The following is a 20,876-nucleotide window of genomic DNA, read 5'->3' as shown; positions in this document are numbered from 1 at the left end:
CTGCAACGCGTCTGCTTTCCTTCGCGACTGGCAGCGTGCGTTCTCTGCAACTCGCTTTCAAGCTGCGCATTGCAGTATGGTGAAGGCAGTATATAGTCGGCACCAGCAGTTACACAGACGATTGAATGAAGTTCGCTGTATTGCGTGGGTCTCCTCTGACGCGCGCTTCGCCCCTTTTTTTTTTTTTTTTCGCGTGCAGGAGCGCAAGAAGAAGTTCGACAAGGAGACCGCCCGCTACTGCCAATCGCTGGAGCGGTACCTGGGACTCTCCGTCAAGAAGGGCGATGCGCACCAGAAAGAGGCGAGTGTCACGCGTGTACGGACACCACGCACCGCCGTGGAAGTGCATGCACCACGAGCACGCTGTGTATAGCGGACGTCGCGTAACCCTGGGAATTCGCGGACCACGCGGGGTAACAGAACCTGTGTGCACTGAGGTCCGAGAACCTACTGTAGTCTGTGGAGCTTCCGTAGAGTGTCGATGGCGGCGATACGGATAACGGCTCTGCTCGTTCAAACGTTCACGCGTCCGACAGCGGCAGTATACTGTGTCCTAACGAGGAGTGTGGCGGAGCGTGGTCTCTGCCTATAGAGCGAGCCTTTGCGCACCAGACGCTCCGTGTACACGCGGACCGCGCGGTGACCCGATCCGCCGCTCAGCGGAAAAACTTTTTTGCTATATGTAGCGGAACAGTCTGTATACGGGGTGATCGTTTTCATAAGCTTTGTGGAATTCTTTCAAAATCGTCTGTGGCAGGTGGCGTAATCCTTGTCCTTGAGCTTATTTTATTATTCGAAGAGGCGGACATTATACTAGCACGAGAAATCGAAACACATACTCTACTAACTAACGAAAATCCGCTGATTAACTTCCTAATTAATTTTCTTGCGGCGCGTATCGCAGTTTACGAATTGTAGCGGCGAGTTATCAAGGCGTATCCACTTGAAATTTATTTCCAGAATCACACCAGTTCCGACTATTTTATAATAATACATAAGCGTTCCAGTTACTTCCGTTCTTCAATGCACAAGAAAGCGTTTTGGTAAAATGTTTAGTAGAACAACAGCGCATTTTTACCGCGAGTTTGATGGCGCATATCTCCTAACTGGCGTCATTCTAGAAATTCATTCCAAGTGGATTCGCCTTGCAAGCTCACTGACTACAATTCCTAAATTGCAATGTGTGCCATCAAGTAGTTAATAAGAATGCAATTAATGTTTCTTTTTCTAATTAGTAGAATAGGTGTTTCGATTTTGTCCGCATCTCTATAAATAATCCAGCTCAAGCTCTAAATGTTATCTTCAACAGGCTATGTTTAAAGATTCCGTAAAACTTAAGTGAACACCCTGAAGTGTATATACATAAAGTATGACTCCTGCCGTTTGATACGGTCTACAAGCTGCGGCAGGCCTTTGCCACTTGTGTCGAAATTGTGTCCGGAGGACAAGTCCGTGAAACGAAGCACGCTTGGAGCGCGGTGTCTCCCCCGTTCCCCCCAGTCGTTTCGTCTTCGCGCCGTTGTTATTTTCGTTTATATTCCTTGTGTGGCCCCGCGAGCCGTGCGTCGAACCTCCCCCCCCCCCCCCCCCCCCGGGAGTGTCGCGTCAGCCAAGCTAACACGCCCTCCGCGCACGCGGTGTGCGAGGTCCCGAAGTCGTAATTGCCTCGGGAATCCTGTTAGGCCTGCTGTCTGTAGACCATACGCAGCGAAAATCACCATTATCAGACGCGCTTCCTTCCCATTACGACAGGCTGCGTACCGTTGCTTTCTCTCTCTTTTTTTTTTTATGCAAACAGGGCGTCATCGAACAGGGTCGACCAGTATAAACATGGTCGTTGAGACGGGTCGCCGTTGTTCAGTACACAGCTGATCTAGGATTTACTCTTCGCAGCTCGTAACGACGGCGCAGTGACGTGGGTAACTTTACTCCTTTGGAACTATATTAGAAAAAGTGACCTATCGTGCGCCAGTGTTTCCAGCGACAACCAGCTATTCGCATCCGACTAAACACACAGTTTGCCACAATTCTTTTTATTTTTTTCCCGGTATGTGATTTTGTGTGGGGCTTTGGGAATACTGTTGGCGGCGGGGGGTAGCGGGGGGGGGGGGGGGGGGGTCTGAGCGCTTCGTTGTAAGGCAACGTCGTACTTTATTCGAACGTGCACACCACAGTCTTGGTTTTCTATAATGAGGCACCTGAACCTACGAAGCCCGGGAGACGCTATAATACGAACTTTCGGAAAAGAAAGTATCATTTGTTCCGGTTCCGTACATTTCTTTCCCGTGGTTCCATGCGTTCCACGGAGCCCGTTGCAGGTTTCCCCGTTGTCCTCGGGGAACTAAACGACGCATCTTGTTTGTATACGTGGCAAGTGGCGAAACAGGTGCGTGAAAGCGCTCAGCCCTATAAACGTTTTCATTGCGGTCATTCCTCGTCGGTGAAAACTTGGATAAATCAACCGTGAACGCTGTATCGAAAAGTGCGCTTTACTGACTGCAGCCTAAGCATATGCGAGCCTAAGCATTACTGTCGGCCTGTTTGTCTTTAGAACACGCCGATAACAAGCACGTGTTTTGTAGCAACGTTGTCGCCCGTGTGTGTCCACTTTTGGCGAGAGGAAGAACGTGCGAAGGAAAAGCGCCAACGTCAGCGCCGCCGACCGGCCTTCGTCGCGCCGGCGGTTTCGATTTTGCGCGGCGGCGGCGTCGCCACCGCCGACGTCGTTCGAGGGTAGCGTCGGAGCGCTTTCGACTGCCTCTCCGCGTAGCGGTCGTTTAGCGTAACGCGTCGGGTAAAGGAAAAAAAAATTAAGCAACACAAAAAAAAAGATAAACGTTTCCGTTTCGAGCGAGGACCGAATGATGAAGGCCGTGTTCCCCGCATCGCTCCCGCGTCAGGCGGGAAAGTAAGCTTCGGCGGGGCGAAACCCCGCACGCGCGTTCGCGCTCTCTCGCGATGGCGTGGCGGAGGCCCGCGATCTGCCGCCGTCGCATGGCGTCGGCCTCTGCGATTGCGCGGCGAAGGTAAGTGGGTGGCGGCCGTTCGACGCTCGCGTGCCGTCGCAGCTGTGAAAGGGGAGCAGGGCGACCTGCGTAGAGCTTCCATTTTTGGAGCGTCGTCCTTTCGCGCGTTTTGTTGATTAACGCGTCTAATACGGGCGGCAGCGGGCCTTTTTAATTTTATCTTCTTTTTGTGTGTGTGATCTGCCGTCGTGTTTGCTGTGCGTTGGCTCTTTAGAGGCTGTAATTAACGCGACGCCTGTGGATTGCGAGTCCTTCCCCGCACCCACGTTTTCGTGGCCTTGACATCTAGCGTCGGAAGGGCAGCGCTCCGCCTCGCTTTTGGTCGGGATGACGAATCTTTGTTTAGCCTTCGCTGGAGTCGCGTGTTGTCTGCTGGATAAGGGTCTCTGGTCACCGAACGGTGCCTGCGTATGCCTTTAAGGAGCGCAACCTGACGTTTCTCAGACCACGGCCTCGCCGTTGACGTTTCGGAATTGCTCGAAATGCTGAAACATACGTGCGGCGGGGATTCACCGTGCGTCTGAAATTTAATAGCTGAAGATTTCTTAAGGAAATACTAATTTCGTTGCTAAAGGGGTGTACTGTCGCATAAGGATATACACAGTGACATCGAACTTATGGCACCAAGTCGGTTACAATAAACAAGGTGCCAAGTTTACTTTCTCTCGTGGCACTCTTTAGCCTGTGAACAGAACAGTTTTGCTTGCAGTGGATGATGTTGCTTTTATGTTGTATTCCTAATCTGGCAGGTATTTGCGGTGCTTGAAATGGAGAAGATCCACTTCTTCAAAGCATCACTAGAATATGTACTGCTCCTTCAGAAAGTTCAAGAACGCAAGAAGACCGAATTCGTCGAAACGGTCAGTTAGTCATGACTGTTTACGTTTCATGCATGTTGTAGTCCACATGTTAATGCTCGGGTACCGATTGTTTATTCTTCTCTTAATTGGCAGATACTGAGGTTTATGTACGGCTGGCTGACCTTCTATCACCAAGGTCTGTACTACATTGTTCTTGGTTTAAATAACTTTAATTTGTATCTTTAATTTGGTGCTAAAATAAGGACATCAGTGTTTAGGGCAGTTCTCAAGCAATGCAAAGTTGCTTTGAAAATTCTTGTATGACATTTTGCTGCTCCTAGTTGAGTCCTGTTGCAGCTTTTGTGTCTGGATGCAGTCACCAATATGTGCTTTTAATTTAATGGCACGATGATCAAACTCCCATTTTCTATTCTTCCCCCCATCCTCCTTCATTTGATGCAGGCTGTTATTGTGTCTCTTTTAGTGGCATTTATCAGGTTTCCTTTTATTCTAGTTCGTTTTTCACCTATATTATTGGTAATAATCAAAAGCTCATTGTGGACTCTAAAATTTAGATTTTATAAATTTGTGTTTGCGAAGCAGCCATTGGAAAGGTAAAAGTTGTCTTTTTCACTACAAACACCTCAACACCCAACGAAAAGGAGTAGTACATTGCTAAAGGTGATGTGCCTTATAGCAGGAAATATTTCCGGCTCCTTACTTTGGTCATGTTTACACATACTTATTAACAACATAACAAGGGAATGTTGTACAAACTGTATCTCTTTGAGTGCCTTTAATGTCAAAGTAGATTCATCTGTTTGGTTTATCACTGACCCACTTCAGGCCATGAGGTAGCCAAGGAGTTCAACAGCTTCAACACAGACCTGCAGGTTCGGCTTCAGAAGGTGAGCTAGCACTGACACTCTTTGTTTCACGACATGCCAAGGGCCAATTTAACCAGGCAAAAAAAAAGTAGTTTAATGTAGTATTAGGTGTAATATTACATTGAAGGATTGATGGAGTTCTATTGCCAGTTCTATAGTAACTGCATTTCACCTACAAAAGCACAGAATACTGAAAGTAGGGTGTAAGAAAGCACAAGTCAATATAAAATTCCAAAATATGAGTGAAAGAAAAAAATGTCTCTCTACTCAAACTTTGGGGACTTTCATTGTTGAATTTCACTCCACATTAACATTATTTCATACAGTCAAATGCTACAATGCAACACAGATACTTGGAAGAAATAGGCGACCCTAGATGGCCAAATCAGACTCGCATCAGTGCCGACAAAATCAAAATACTTTATTGACTTCAAAGCACCAGCGTGCGTTATTTAGGGTAACCAATTGCTGCAAGAGAGATGCAAATTAACACACATATCCAGGCAAAGTAGACAGGACAAGCACTTTGTTTCACCAACTAGCACAAGAAGTATTCCTGGTGAGATAACCAAGCATGCAAGTTGGGGCTCACATGGGCACTGTTATTTCTACTGCTTATGAGAAGACCCACATGAACTTGGATCTAGGTAAAATAATTGGATAGAGCAAATGATCTAGAATTAAGAATTCTACCTGCATTTAATCAGTTTGCTTTTTATGTCTTAGCAGCACTCAGAACCTTTGCTTTTTTTTTAATCTTTACTCACAATACAGGCAAACCTGTATCCATAAGGGGCTGTATTTTGTTCATTATCAGTGATGTCACCAGCAAAAAAGCAAAAAACTGTTTGCTCTGATGTTACGTACAAGCCTTCTTACGTCTTCACGCTTAATTCAGTAACCCTATCACCATAGACTTGTGGTAAATATCCCCTGAAGTGCATAAAAGAAGGAAATTATACTTTGATGTCCGAACTTGTGTGTATGGAATCTGTGTTTGCACAGGAACGTGACATACAAGTTGGAACAATAACGTGAGGTGTGCATGGAATTTTCACCTGCTCGCTCTTACATGCAGGGTATGCAGAAAAGAACAAATTAGTGTGGCTCTGTGATTATTGTCATTTTTGCAGATTGTCTATGTGGTGATTGGAATGCAAACACATAGAGAGTCTCGTAACTTTGATAAATTTTCTTTATACATGTATGAAAGTCTGGTAACATATCTCTTTATTTTTCATTTCTCTGTCCACTAATTGAAGCTATGTTAATGCGACTTGTTCTTGTCCCATGCGTGACTGCAGACAAGGGAGAACTTTGAAGCAACACACAATGAAGCAGAACACTTGATGAAGAAAATGTTGGAGGTGCGTACAACGGTAATGCTCGCTGCTTCATCCATCCCATGTCATGCACATTACTTTAGATGCACGGCCTTGTGGTTTGTCTTGATGAAGTGTGAGTTTGGAGCCAACTTTATATTCTTTTTGTTTTTTAACTTGCATATCAAATCATGATTTTCTGGCATTTCCTGCCTTCATTTGTCATGCTTGTTTGGTTCACAGTGAATGCCACAGGGATGCAGTGAATGCCATTCATTATATAGCAGTTGCAGCAAAGTAGACACTGTGTATTCAGAAAAAGAATCTAATCATATTCTCATAATTTAGTCAGATAACCTGGCTGCGACTTCTGTACAAACTGAGGATCAGTGGATTTCGTTGTATTTTAATTTTGGGCAGAAAGATACAGAAACTGTGTTTGCATAACAACCTCCCCGAGGATGAATTGCAGGTTCTGGCGGCTTTTTACACTGTAGTGAAGAACACTTGTGCTTTGGCTGTTATCTAGTTGCACTTTATCATCTCTTTGCCAGATAATATTGCACTTGCATTAGACTTTTTTTTATCTCAGACAGTTTGTTACTGAACGTTTGTATTGATGAACATCAAAATTAAAATTTTAAGGGAATGTGTAAAAACATAGTGAAAGCTTACTGCCTGCACAACTAAGAATCTTGCACAACTTAGAATTGTCTCTTTGCACCATGTATATGTGATGTTTACCACTGCATTCTTCATCATTTATTACATTTTTGCATTTTGTGATTCATTTTCATTTGTTCAAACACATTTCACCTCATGCAAAGCTTTTCGTTACTTTTACTTTTATTACTTTTGCAATATTTTGCTTGTTCTTAATTTTGCATGCTCGTGACTGTTCAATATTGCGCAGGCTTTTTTTTTTTCTTTCTTTTGTTATCCACTGCATTGTTTTAAGAATATTGCATTTCTGTTATTGTTATTTACAATGTTTACTGCGTGTCTTCTGAAAACAAAACAGATCAGTTAGCCTCTTTCCTGCTTGATTAATTGTACTGCTGAATGATAAAGATATGCCGATGGAGGCAAAACTGTCCCATTTTAATTGCAGTGTTGCAAAATTGTCATAAGGTAGCTTTTGTCTCTTTTGGCTTCATTCACTAAAAAAGTGCTCAACAGTCCAGCACATTGCTTTCAAAGTGCAGAAAAAAATTCAACTCATTCTGCCATTTTATTTGTTACAGTGAACAGAATTACCTTAAGTAAGCACAAACAAAGGTGAAAGCACTAAGTTTTATATAAGCATATATGCCTGATTTTTTGTTTTGGTCAGTCTGTGTGACATGCTTTAGAGCTGTGGCACCTGCTCCTCTATGTTGCTTTCACTTTGTGGCATCCTCATTGTCAGTATTCAGTAGGGCAGGCTCATAATGCAGCCTCTTGGTTGGGCTACGGTTGATATTCAGACTCATGGAGCAGTGAAAAAGTATGTTTATCTCGACCAATTGGCGCAGGGGATCTTTGAAGAATAAAAATAATTGGTGGACATTTGGGCAGGAACTCCAAAGTTGCAAATAGCATATTACCAATATCCTTCAAGAAAAAGAAACCATATAATCACCATATTCTGCCAGTACCAACAAATGTGGCTGAAACCTTAAGGCCAACAAACTTTGAAGGAATCGTGTACTGAGCAGTGGAAAGGCAGTGTTTAAGGTATATAAAAGAGGTGGTATGAGACGGAACTTCAAGCACGAGTGATATTTACTTGAAATTAAAAAGAAACAGAGTTGGGCAACTCATTTAATGCAAGGAACAGATAACCAGAGGTGTAGAGAGCAACACAATCACTACTAAACTAAGGGAAACATAGTCAAAGTCGATGTTTGAAGAGTTGCGTGAAAACCTACGTGGGACAAAAGTAAAATACAGAATGGCACAATGTTGTTTTGTGTCTTCCTTTCATCTTGTGTAGATTTCAGTGCTACCCTTCAAACACTAATCAGTACCAACTTGCCCATTTACGATACTACTATGTCAAGGTTGTCAGGTAGTTAGATGGAGCGATGAGGCTGGGAAATTTGCAGGAGTAAAATCGGTTCAGTTTATGCAGGGCAGGCGGGATCGAATACCACAGGGAAAGGCCTTTGCCCTGCAGTGGACCTAAATAGCAGCCAAGCCCTCTTAATTTGCATTATGCTTGTGTATGTGCCTGTACAGCTGCTGCCATGCATGTGAATGTATGCTAGGGGTGGTATGCACAAATACTACCTCGGTGTGTGTGTTTGTGTGTGCATGTGTTCTTTTTCTTTTGTTCTTTTTGGCTCACGCACTTGGCCTGCCATGTGGAACCCTCCTGATCCCTCCCTCAGAAGCCCCAAGACTCTGGTTGCCTAAACAAAATGTATACTAGGCAAGGTTACCTCTTCCTCATGGAAAAAAGTGAGTCCTTTGTCAAGTCTGCACTTGGGTGGCTTCCAAGGCAATACCACTGTTACTATGATGGGTACCACCGGGTTTACTGCTTATGTCGTTACATGTATGTATTGACAGCAGCATTTTACCTGTACTTTTGCCCAGGCTTTAGACTTGGAGGCTGACAAAAAGATACTCAAAAGTGAGAATGGTGGAATGAGTCATAGAAAAGGAAAGGATGCCACTAACATTTAGTGGTAAGATGCAAGCTGTATTAGCTTTATAATTATTAGTTGCACAGCTTGATAATTTGTAGACCTGGACACTAGTATTGAATTGCCATTTTTATTCAGCAGTTAATAAAACGTCTAGTAGTGTTAATTTACATGCAAAACATCAAAAAAGAAAGGTATGGCTTACACACGGGTGTATGCAGTTATTCTTAATTTCAACACTGTGGATAAAATGCCATTTACAAAACAGCCACCTTCTAATTGTTCCTTGCTAGTGCTTTACACCTATGGTTTACGCTAATTAAGCTCTTTGAAAGTGCTGCTGAAATGTGAAAATTACAAAATACCTCACTACAGCAGGGAGGTAGTGTGTTTACATGGAAACTATCCCAAGACAAGCATTAGCAGAATTTTAATGAACATTTGACTTGCATGGCTTCATTTGATAAAATATAGTTTAAAAAATTGAATATACCTAATGTATTAACAATATCTTTCTTGGTCCTTTCTCCTGCATAATGTTCTGTCTGAAATTAAGTAACAGAAAAGAGAAGCAAGACATGTGATACATGAAAAACAAAGCCGGTGGTTTCTTAGTGTAACAAAATTTCTACGAAGGGAAGGGAATTTCATTGCGGCTGGCATAAAATCTGGTGGAGTTAGTGAGATCAAGAAATCAACAAGTATACCTAATGAAAAACACACATTGAAAAATGCAGCATGTGTATAGGAGCAACTTGAAAGGGCAAATGTATACAATTTAATATGACACAAAAAGAAAGGAGTGTTAATTTATAATTTCTGTTAATACATACTCGGACATTTTGAAGAATCTTCAGTCACGTGGTTTCAAATAAAAAGGGCTGTTATCTTTTTTGATGCAGGACACATTACAACAATATGGAACAAGCACTACTGTCAATACCAGAAGGAAAACCGCAAGTTCACCATGATACCGTACTCCCAGACAGTGGGCAAAATTGTAAGTGCTCGCCGGCTTCATTTTTGCCGCGTGTATGTTATTGTTTTTTTCTTGAGCCACTGAATTTGTTGAACTGGTAAGTTGCAGCTGTAATTGGCTCAAAGATGCTGCACCCTGTGGTTTATATTATCTAGCATCCTTGTTTGCATGCCGACCTTTACATTGTGTTCACCTTGTACTTTGTGTGGTGTTTCAGACAACAACAGACACCTTCTGCCTCAAAGAATGCATCAGGTAATACACTAAACTTTTTTTAACAAGCATGGATAATCTGTTTTAATGTGGGATTTATCTATAATAGTTACACCAGATGCCTTAGTTTGCATTTCTGTAGCTGCACTTTATTTGCAGTTCACTTGAAACCTTTATTTATGACAGCAGTAACATTTTAATTATAATCAAAAGAAATGTTTAAAGTACATAATATAAAAAATATATAAAGCACATAGTGTTTTTACTGGCTTTGTTGTGTTTAGGATATTCTTTTGCTTTGATTGTCATTCATGTAGCTTCAGTTTGATGTGCATGTATTAACCCTTATTGTAAGTAATCTAGTGCAAACAGACCTGAAGTCTGAGAATTCAGAGGTACCACCGATGATCGGAGATTCATAGCTAGTAGATTAGCTGAACCAAACAACTTTTGCCTTCACATCTGTATGCTAAGCCATCGCAAATCACTGTTCTGTATACAGGGTGTCCCATGTAACTTTAACCAAACCTTAAATATGCAAATTTCACATGGCGGGACAAGGTAACATTGTTTGCCATCGCTTGGAGATACTCAGATTATTTCTTGCATTCTTCCTAATTACATAATTAGTCTTCATTAATTAATTGTCCTCTCAAACATTATAACTTGATGAAAAGTGTCAATGAGAAAATTGTAGAGCAACATGAAAAACTCCCGATACAACTTTCTGTTGCATAATACAGGCTACACAAAAGTGTTTTTTCGAGCATGAAAGAAGCCCACAAATACATGCAATGTGCCTTGAGCGACCAGTTGCACAGCAATTTTGCACATAAACAGATAAAGACAGGCGATTCGGAACAGTGTCATGAGTTTCTGTGAAGCTAAATGCACGGAATAGTGAGCGCAAGTGTCATATTCCTTCATTTGTGATAAATATTTTTGAATGGCTCACTTTGAGATGCTTGGCAAATTTTACATTACTAACTGATAGAGAAATAATGGGAGTTGGTGAGAGTACCAAGTGGGTAGGGAGCTACAGCGTGACAGTTAGGTCACACCTGACTCCTAGCAGGCAACCCTGTGTGGACCATAAATGACAATGATGTTTCTGTAGTTGCTTTATGAACTGTGCATCTTCAGGCCATGTTTTGCGCTGGGTCAGTGGCTGTAATAACCCACTTCAGTGACTTGGTGGCTGTGGCATTCTGAGCAAGAAGGCATGGGTTCAATTCTCAACCGTACTCCGATGAGCACAGAATTAAAAACGCACGTGTGCTTAGATTTTGGTGTATGTTGAAGAATGCCAGGTGCTCAAAATTCAGAGCAGCCAACTGTCGCGTTCTTCATAGCTTACTGTGCAGCTTCTGGGTAATAAACCGCACAATTTTTTTATCAGCTATAATATAGAACAATGGTTGGCTTGCTTACGCATACTTTCAGTTGACTAGAACGCTTCTCGAAAAGCGCTACACTATCAACAAATATTTTCTTGTATTCACAGAAACAGCATAAGATTGACGGTTAAATAAGTAAATCTTAATTATATCTTGACAGAAAGATCTGACAAAGCAATTTGATGTAATGCTCTGCAGCAATAACTGTCAACAAATACTGTACATACACTCCAAGTGTTCAAACACTGTTTTAGATTCCTCACTTATAATTAAACATGCAAAACCGTTTAGTTCATAAGTATGTGCTTCACTTCTTCATTCTTGTTAATACAGTCTTTTACTACCGTATTTACTTGCATAATGATAGCACTCGCGTAATGATCACACCCCTGAATTTTGTCGTCAAAATTCAGTTTTTTTTATTTCCCGTGTAGTGATTGCACCCCGAACTTGCCAAAATGATATGTCGTGTGCCAAGTCTAGCTAATAATGATCGCGCTTACCATCTGTTTAATACTATGTGAATGACTTTTCAAGACAAACCAAGCAGTCTGCACGCACCAAACATTCTTAAGCAGATGCCCCTTTTCATTCCTTTCATCACTTTCCGCACTTCCATGACAAAAAAAAAAAGCTACCACCAAACTTGCCTTTATGATGTGTAGGCTTTATAATGGTTGTGGTCAACAACAACAAAAAAGGCGCCTTTCGATTCTTCTCGCCTGCACTCATGGGCACGTAGCAAATCGTGAGTGGCAATGATAGCAGCCACGTTTACACTGACATGTTAGAAGTGTACCCTGTTCATACGCCGACTCTTGTAACACAGCTAAGATATTCGCCCACCCTTAGCAGAAACGTGCCGTACTAGGATAGTAGTGAAGACAAATTCCGCAGTTTCCACAGCATGCCCGCCATGTGTTTCTATGTCACTGGCAGCTAGGCGCGCCCATCTGCTTCCGTCCCCTCAAAGTGGACGTGGGGCTCTATAACGTAAAACTATTCCAAACTTTTCTATTCCAATTCCGCAATCAGCCCGCTGCGATTGGTCACAAACTTTTTTGGACCACCCCCACTTCACCTGTCTGTCACAGGTCACGAAAACTGCAGTAGCTCCCTATCTGATATGACGTATACAGACTGATTATGCATGGTTTGGCCAAACAAAAGAAACATAGTTATTTCTGATTCGACGCCTTTTCGCCATTAGTCCACAGCTATTAGTCAAAAGCTTTCGGGCTGCACCCACTTCACCTGCCTGTCGCATGACATCACAAAACCGCAAAAACTCACCGCGTCAAAATGACGTGTGCGCGTTAAAGATGCATTAATATGCCAAACAAAACTGAATTTTTTTCTGAATAGCCACAGGCTGCCCCGTTCCGAAGGGAATAAAACATGGCTGCCGCCAATTGGTCAGGCACTGGCTACTCGCACCTGCCGGAGAGCATGGGTTTATTTGCGTATAATGAAACTTTTTTTCATGGCCGTGTAACGTTTTTGAGCAATTTCGTCACATTTACGACCTCGTTCTGCCAACTCTTCTTTGCTGACGATCCGTTTTAGCATCATTCTTAAGCTTCCGTTGCATGCCGCCACAATTTTCGACCAGCCACCACAAGCTAAGTAAGGGAAAGTGGACCAATCACAGACACCGGCACCACCCTCTTCATCCAATTATCGGTGCAGTGGCTCGGCCCCATCAAATCCCTCTCCACTTGAGCGTAGCAAATGCGGGATGAAAACAAAAATATTTTTTTTTCTTTTTGCAGAAATTTAACCAGCCTAATGATCGCACCCCTGAATTTGCGTCAATTTTTTTTTACACTAAAGTGCGATCATTATGCGAGTAAATATGGTACAAAGCTTCTGTGATGATGCACAGTCCTGTCATTGTGTGATGTTTGCCTGGCCTTGGAAATTGGTGTTGCTTGACTCAGGCACTCTGCTGGTGCTACGTTGTGATACTTTGAGGCTGTGCAAATGAAGGCCATGCTGCACCCCTTTGCAGTTGGTATTGTCTTTATGTGCAATCAGCATGCACCTAACCCTGCCGAAAAATATTACTTGCATTCTCATAATATTGTGATGTATTTGCATAAAGGGCATGCAAACGTTTATTTCATTGTCGGTTCTGTCATTTCTGTATGAATACTAACAGAGGAAATATGGAATTATGAGAATGCTTATATATAGCCTTTTTACTTGGAAAACGCTGACAACAGTGGTTGAAAATGTTGTATGAAAATTTTTAACTTCCTTTAATGGAATATCCTTTTATCAGTTCCTTTGAGTGCTTTTTGGATTGTGGCTCTAGCAGCAGTCAAAGTTGAGTGTTGCATATGTTCTTTATACTCTCTCTTTTTTTTTTAGACGGATGAATGACAGCATAGACAAGCGCTTCTGCTTTGACTTGACAGCGTCAGATCGTCCCGGCTTGACATACACATTCCAGGCGTTGAGCGAAGACGATTGCAAACAGTGGCTCAATGCCATGGATGGCAGAGAACCTGTGAGTCACCCAGCTCTTGTTCCACTTGAAGGGAGTCGGAAACACTAGAAATCTGGGTCACAGACATAAGGGTAACATCAAAGAAGGCAGCGCCAACTTATACCTAGGTCCCTTTGTTTTTGGGTAAAACCCAATAATGCCAGATTTTTGGATGACAAACAAAATTTCTGAATACGAGTTAACCCCAATTTCTCCCCAATGTTCGCCCTTTCATAAACGGTAATAATAAATGCAGGTGTTACCTGCCTTGGTGGCGCAGTGGTTTTGCGTTTCGCTGCTAAGCCCGTGAATGTGCCAGCCATGAGGGGGCCACATTTTGATAAGGACAAAACGCAAAAGCACCTGTGTATTATGCATTGAGTGCACATTTAAAAAAACCCAGGTGGTCAAAATTAATCTGGAGTCCCCATTGCACCGTGTCTCCTAATCATATCATGGTTTGGGCACATAAAACACCCAGTTTAATTTAACACAGGTGTTACAAATCTAATGAATGCTGCCCACCTTTTGACAAGTGGTCTAGATATATTGTATTATATATCGATAGTATTACTGCATGAATGTGGTGTATCTTTTATTTTTACCTAACACTGACGCCAACACCGGCATATATAAATATATATATAAAATATATTCAGCACCTGCCAGGGCATTGAGTGATTGAAAGCTTGTTGCTTTTAGTAGCCGTGTTTACGAGAATATGACAAGATATTACACTGCAATTCCCACACATTGCATACCTGAAAACGGCAGTAATGTGCTAGGAAGCAAATTAACACAGCGCTGATGATGTTCTGCATTGTGAACAGTAACACTGACATTAAAAGGTTGTTTCCTCAGCTACATTATGTTCAAAGAAGAGTGACTGACTTGTCTAGCTGATATTTCATTCATTTTTTTTGCTAGAGCATATATTGGGAACCAGTAAAACAGGGTGACAACAGACAAGCATGAAAGGCTCGACAGGTCTGAGATGGACACAGAAATGGTTCCAGTGTGTATGATAATGTATGTCAACAAGGGCTTATAAATAAGCATCACACCTCCTGTAAAGCATGCTCGTGTGCACTACTCTTTGCATTATTTTTTTCGCTTTGTTAAAATAGTGAAGAGAAGAAAGTAAGCAAGGGATCCCCTAACCCATCTTCATTTGTTGTTCTTGTTCATATGGTTTCTTATAAATGTTTTAATAATGCCCGACAATGTGTATTTGTCAAGATAAGTTTGTGACATGATTTGCTAGCACGAGAGCTCATGCGTGACATTCCCCTCCTCTCGCTCTTGCCCCTCCCCACAAATCAGTTGCGTGAGAGCAGGTGCCCTTTCCCTCAGCACCTTTGTATTGCAAGTCCCGTCATCGACCACTGCCAACCATGAGAACAAGCAAAAAGGGCAAAGAAAGCAAGTTGCTTTAAAAAATTACTTTCAGAACTAGTCACCCTGCATTGAGTACAGTTTGATTTATTTTTGAAGTGCAGTAATTGAGGTTACACACTTTGACACAGAGCGCTCGTTCAACGAACGTACTCACTGGTTTTGCAGAGAGTATCGCTAGGTCTTCTCAAGTCTGTCAGGCTGCAGATGGCACTAATGTCAAAGTGGACTTGCTCGAAGTGACACTAAATTTGCCTGTCTGACTGGGCCAGCGAACCGTGAGGAAACAATGTCCACCGTGGTGGCTTGGTGGTTGTAGCATTCTGCTACAGAGCTCAAAGTCGCAGGTGTGCTTCCCAGCCAACACCACCACCACACTCCAATGGGGACTTATTGCAAACATGCTCATGCACCATGCTTTGTGTTCAAATTAAAGAATTTCAGGTGGTCCAAATTAATCCACAGCCCTCCACTACATTGTCTCTCATAACCTGTGTGTGTTGCTTTCCATCACTAAACTACTCATTCAGTCACCATATCAATCAATCAATCTATCATAAAATTATGACAAACCATCGAATGTGGTGTGCGGTAGATTCAGAAGTGCATGCTAATTGGGGTTCACGAAAAGAGCAGAAACAGTTTAAATTGATGTTGCCAGATTACCCTGTCAACAAATTATGAAGCAATTTACTTAACAGTGTATTGGCAGCACGGGTTACAGATGTTGCTTTGGTATTGATTTGCTTTACAACTCTTGCACAGTTTATTGTGGTGTGTTCCTTGAAAATGTTTGTGTAAATGTTATTGGCCGCACCAGACAAGACCTTGTTTTGTTCTTGCAGACAACTGCACCACCAGGACGAGCCGCACGGCAGGAAGGATGTGAGTAGCACTAGTTTTTTTTTTACTTAAAGTAGAAAAATGTAATAACAAGCAGTTGCTTGATTCGTCCAGGGCTTTGGCAAACGTAGCTATGCCTGCTTGTCATGTTTCATACATGAAAACACATGAACTGTTTGGTCACACATGAACCCTTTGGTTCCGTACATTGATCACAGGTAGCAGCACCATAGTGTCAGCATAAAAATTTAGAGGGAAATGTTGGCATGACACAACTGCTTCATGTTACAGCCTGCCAGTATGTGATGCTCACTCAACATTGACAAATAAAGGTAATAAAGCTGTGGCTATGTGCCGTTGCACTCCTAGTGATTCCGAATTGCAGGTTTAATATTAAAGTGAAAAACACATTATTGTAGCATGCAGTGAGACAAAGCAAAGCCAGTAGTTGTATCAACACACCGACTGAATTTCACTCTTATTATCTCCTCAGTAAATTGCACTTCTGCAACTTTATGTCTGTAATGCTGTCAGCCTTCAAAACACACAATAATTATTTTGGTCACAGGCATGAGAAAAAAAGCATGGCAGGGCTTGCTTAGTGATTAACTAATCAACTAGGCAGGATTGTATCGGCTGTAATCTCTGTGGAGGTTTGAACAAATGTTCCACCCTTCAGGTGGACCCAGGTAGCTCTGAACTCATTTATGCTCCTGACTTGATGCTTTGTCTCTTATTTTCTTAGCACTCTACTCCATTTGTTTTCGTAGAGCATGTTCCCTCACTGTGTGCCTCGTGCAGGATACTCTCCTTCTTTCTATGCGGGGGCTGTCAACTCTCTGGTATGCCTTCGCCAGATCTAAATATAGTCTCCACTCCACTTAAACTACCGTATTTACTCGAATGTAGGTCGAGCACTATATATTGAATTTGCAGAGAGGTAAAAAATAATAATTCCAATATAGGTCGACCCATATATTTCTAAATGAAATGGAAGCCTTGAACATGACGCATCTTTATTTACCATAAGTTCGGCTGCTGAATCTCACTAGTCAATGCCACTAGCTGCATCCTCATCAGTACTGCCAGAGCAGTCATCCTCGTTGGATGCTTCGCAGGTATCCTTGGCACCCCAAACAATGTTGTCCTCGGTGCCGTCGAATGCATTGAATATTCGTGGCTATTATGTGTTATTGTTTTAATTATTTACCTCATCTAGTAGTCGCTGTAGTCCTTCAGCAGTTTTCTTGAGTGTAACCATGGTTGCCATTGTAAATTCATTATGTGTGTTTCAAGGATTGCCCATTGTCAGTTAATGAAAAAATTTAATGAAATGCTGATTTTTTGCTTCCAGGCCTGCTAGATGAAACTGGCTTTGCATTTGTCCGGAGCTGCATTGAAGCTATAGAGGCAAGGGGCTTGGAAGATCAGGGCCTCTATCGAATTGTGGGTGTGAATTCAAAGGTTACCAAGCTCACACAGATGGCATTTGGTGAGACTTCTTGTTCTTCATAAGGTCTAATATTTTGCTAGCAGTACAGTCGAACCCGACTATATCGAACCCGTTTACGTCGAATTATTCTATATATCGAACAATTTCTGGTCACGGTATAGTTACAATGAGTATATATAGCAAAAATTACGCTTACATCGAACAAATATTGCAGTGACTCCCGATATATCGAACGTCAAGCGGCGGAAAAGTGCCCCCAGAAGTTGGCTTTCCCTCGCGGTAGCGGGGAAACCCGGCGGCGCGGCTCCATCCAATCGCTCTCCCTACCGTGACCGCGCTGCCTCGGGCTGTTCGGGCGAGCCGTCGACACTCCCCTTGTCGCACATAGTGGAGTTTATTAGGCCACATGCTCCCTCTTTCTCTATCTTTCACTTGCCACACCCTCTCTCCTGACGACGCTTCGCCGTGCTCTCTCACGGGTTGCAGAATCAAGCGTCCTTCCTTTCTTTAGATCACTATCTAGCGACACTCCCCAGCAAAAAATTATCCTGGCCCGCCTACAGCGCTTGCTCAGACAGCCAATCAGAGGCTCTTGTGCTCTCTTCGTGCAAGATGGCGAAAGTGCGAGTTGTCTGGCTGCTTCTCTGGTTTATCGTGTTTGCGCCTTGTGGGCCTTCTCCCGCAGTGTTGCCGTGATGAAGCGGCAGAATTCGCCTTTCGTCGTGAAGCTCGAAATCATAAATCGCGTCGAACGCGATGAGAAGTTGGATGTCCCCGCAGCGTGCAAGATTCCGAGGAGCACTCTCGGCACGATTAGGGCTAAAGTGGCCAGACTCGCAACCCGGTGCCCATGGTGCCCGACGCGTACGCACGGCCGTGTACGAGGCGTTCTTCATACGTGCCGGTTTCCGCCGCGTGCTCGGTAAGGACTGTAAATTCTGATCAATGCGACGAAGCCGTTGCCGGTGTTGTCGAAGTTTGGAGCGAGCTGTCAAAATTTCCGGGACATTCGAATCGACGGTGAACGAGTTTGTGAGTGCAGATGATGCTGTCGCGACCACGGTAGAGGCCGGAAACGAAGACTACATCGCCGACATCGTACCGAGCACAAATGAAAGTAGGCACATTGAGGAAAGCAACTACGGTCCTTTGCCCACATCCTCCGAAGTGATTGGTGCACTCGCATTAGTCCGGCGCTTCTGCGCAAATGCGGAAGGTTGCGGCCTCAGCTGCTCCGACTCCTTTGACAATGTGGGGAAGTGCGTGCGTCGCAGGCAGCGAAATTGCCCAAGCAGAAGAAAATGCTAGAAAACTAAGCTAGTTTCGTTAATAAAGTGATTTTATAAATGGTATGTGCTTTTATAACATCCAATTATTTAGCAGGCTTATATCGAATTATGCTCTATATCGAACTGATAGGCGTTTTTTTGCGAGTTCGATATAGCCGGGTTTGACTGTACTGGAATAGTGGTTCTGGATGTCATGTTTGTGCAGTGCAAAAAAATGTGGTTAATATAAATTTCACATACATGCTGTCACTTGTGTTTGATTACTTTTGGCTAAAAGGCAACATAGCTTTTACAGATCACTATGTCCAGTTAATTAAACATTCCCGTGATTATGCCTCAGTTACCGTGAAATTGTAGTCCTTCTTCAGAAGAAGGCATGCTGCACTTTAATGCCCCTGCACCATTGCAGACAGACAAGCGAGTAGTGCAAATATAAAGCGAGGGTGATCATGTCTGCAAAGCATTGCACTGCTCTTGGAGGGTCGGCTCTCCTGTTTCCCCACGAACAGTGATAACATTGCACGAATGGCATTTCCATGTCACATGAATGCTGCCTCTCTCGGCTACTGTTAAACCCTTTTCAAAAATTCTTGCAAGAGAACACTCCTTGGACAGTGCTACATCTTCTAGTGAAAAACCTAAATATCTTACAAGGGCTGCTAAAAGAGGCCTTTAACATTTGTACCTACATTATTCAGTTTGAGGTTATAGCTTAGGAGTTATGTGCACGATTTCTTGCTGGAATCTAAAAGAGGCAGTTGAAGCTATTACTTACTTTGTTGGATGACTTGGATGTTCTGCAGCATTTTCTTGCAGCCTTTAAAACTTGTACATACATCATTCCAGTCTGTATATTTTTGTTTGATGAAAGAGTCATAAGAGAGTAGTGTGAACCATAACTTCATAAAGTTTGTAAGAAATTGAAAAGAAATGAATGTCAAATTTTCAGTAATATGTGTTTAAACCACATGTAAAATGCCACCGCTACGCTAGTTGAAGTTCTTCTTCCCTTTTCTTTCTTTCTTTCTTTCTTTCTTTCTCTCCTTTTATTGGACGAATTGTGCTTCTTGCAGCACACAGTACAGATTGGACCAACAACTTGACCAGCAGCTTGATGTGTTTTCTTAGTTTATCATTTATATTGGTGCCTTTGATTTTTGCACTCTGCAGACCCAAAACGAACGGAAAACCCTGATTTCATGAACTCCGAGGAGTGGGAGGTCAAGACAATTACGAGTGCGCTTAAGAATTATTTCAGGTAAGTGTATTTCAATGCCTGCTATGCATGTGCTGAATTTGTAGTGTAGACCTACCTGCTTGGGCATGTTAGCAGAGCAAATGGCTCTATGTGCTAATGCTTAATATCATAGTTTTGCATACATGGGGGCTTTCAGCAGAGGGTGAAAAATTATTGAGTTGTAGTGGCCAGTTTCTCTATACCAGTTATACAAACAGTAGGGACATATCCTGAAATGTGGAAATGTTTTGGCACCGCTATTGTTTCATAGGGAATGGCCTGACCTAGTTCCCACAGCACAGGCAGTTTTGCAACTCTTACCATTATTAAGCATCGAAATTGATTGTCTTCATAAAACCTGAAGTTCTGCATACTGTTGGATCTTATTCTGCAGTCACACTTGTGAGGCTATGGTAGTTAATTTTTAGGGCTTAACAGCATATATCATAACTGTGGCATATTTCGATCATGGGAGCTCATACTAACATGCCAAACACTGAGGTACAAACAGTCACCTTTCAAATATGCCTTTGCAGTTATCAAGCATCATCATATTATTCAGTAGAATTTCAGGTGTCCTTCGTCTCTTTTGAAATGTTACAAAATTTTGCTGTTTCCTTTGCGTAGAGACAAGCATAAGAACATTATGCAACTTTTCAAGTTTCACGTAAAAATTTGTAGTGTTGATAGGTCTGTGAGTATATTCGTTAAAAATACTTTATAATGCTGTCTTGTACTTCATTTCACCTAGGCACTTATTCTCAAACTGATTTTCTGAGAACTCTCACACTACAGCTCTTATTTATTTTAAGAAAATTCTCTTAAGGTCTCAACAGCTCTTCTTCTTTAACATATGCTCCATACTAGTAGTATGTTGTTTTCTCTCGGCTACATGCCATGCTGTGACCTGCTGC

The 20,876-nt window shown here is 42.6% G+C and overlaps 1 protein-coding gene across 4 annotated transcripts in view; it reads left to right on the top strand.

The window, feature by feature from the left end:
* The window catches only part of Graf (GTPase regulator associated with FAK), a 64,060-nt gene that overhangs the window by 16,708 nt on the left and 26,476 nt on the right, over positions 1 to 20,876 (top strand). For 2 of the 4 annotated variants that reach the window (XM_055073811.2, XM_050182994.3), the window contains exons 5-16: positions 200 to 301; positions 3,776 to 3,886; positions 3,980 to 4,022; positions 4,673 to 4,734; positions 6,018 to 6,092; positions 8,408 to 8,477; positions 9,568 to 9,665; positions 9,862 to 9,899; positions 13,628 to 13,766; positions 15,986 to 16,025; positions 17,338 to 17,475; positions 19,896 to 19,983. In XM_055073811.2, the coding sequence (XP_054929786.1) occupies positions 200 to 301; positions 3,776 to 3,886; positions 3,980 to 4,022; positions 4,673 to 4,734; positions 6,018 to 6,092; positions 8,408 to 8,477; positions 9,568 to 9,665; positions 9,862 to 9,899; positions 13,628 to 13,766; positions 15,986 to 16,025; positions 17,338 to 17,475; positions 19,896 to 19,983 (1,004 nt within the window). Of the gene's footprint in view, positions 1 to 199; positions 302 to 2,137; positions 2,387 to 3,775; positions 3,887 to 3,979; positions 4,023 to 4,672; positions 4,735 to 6,017; positions 6,093 to 8,407; positions 8,478 to 9,567; positions 9,666 to 9,861; positions 9,900 to 13,627; positions 13,767 to 15,985; positions 16,026 to 17,337; positions 17,476 to 19,895; positions 19,984 to 20,876 lie in introns of those variants that run through there. The other 2 variants (XM_050182995.3, XM_055073812.2) reach the window with 2 other exon arrangements.

The sequence above is a fragment of the Dermacentor andersoni genome, chromosome 4 (genome assembly GCF_023375885.2).
Source record: "Dermacentor andersoni chromosome 4, qqDerAnde1_hic_scaffold, whole genome shotgun sequence".
NCBI lineage: Eukaryota > Metazoa > Arthropoda > Arachnida > Ixodida > Ixodidae > Dermacentor > Dermacentor andersoni.
The sequence above is the reverse complement of the archived record's forward strand: the minus strand, read 5'-3'. Positions and strand labels throughout refer to the sequence as shown.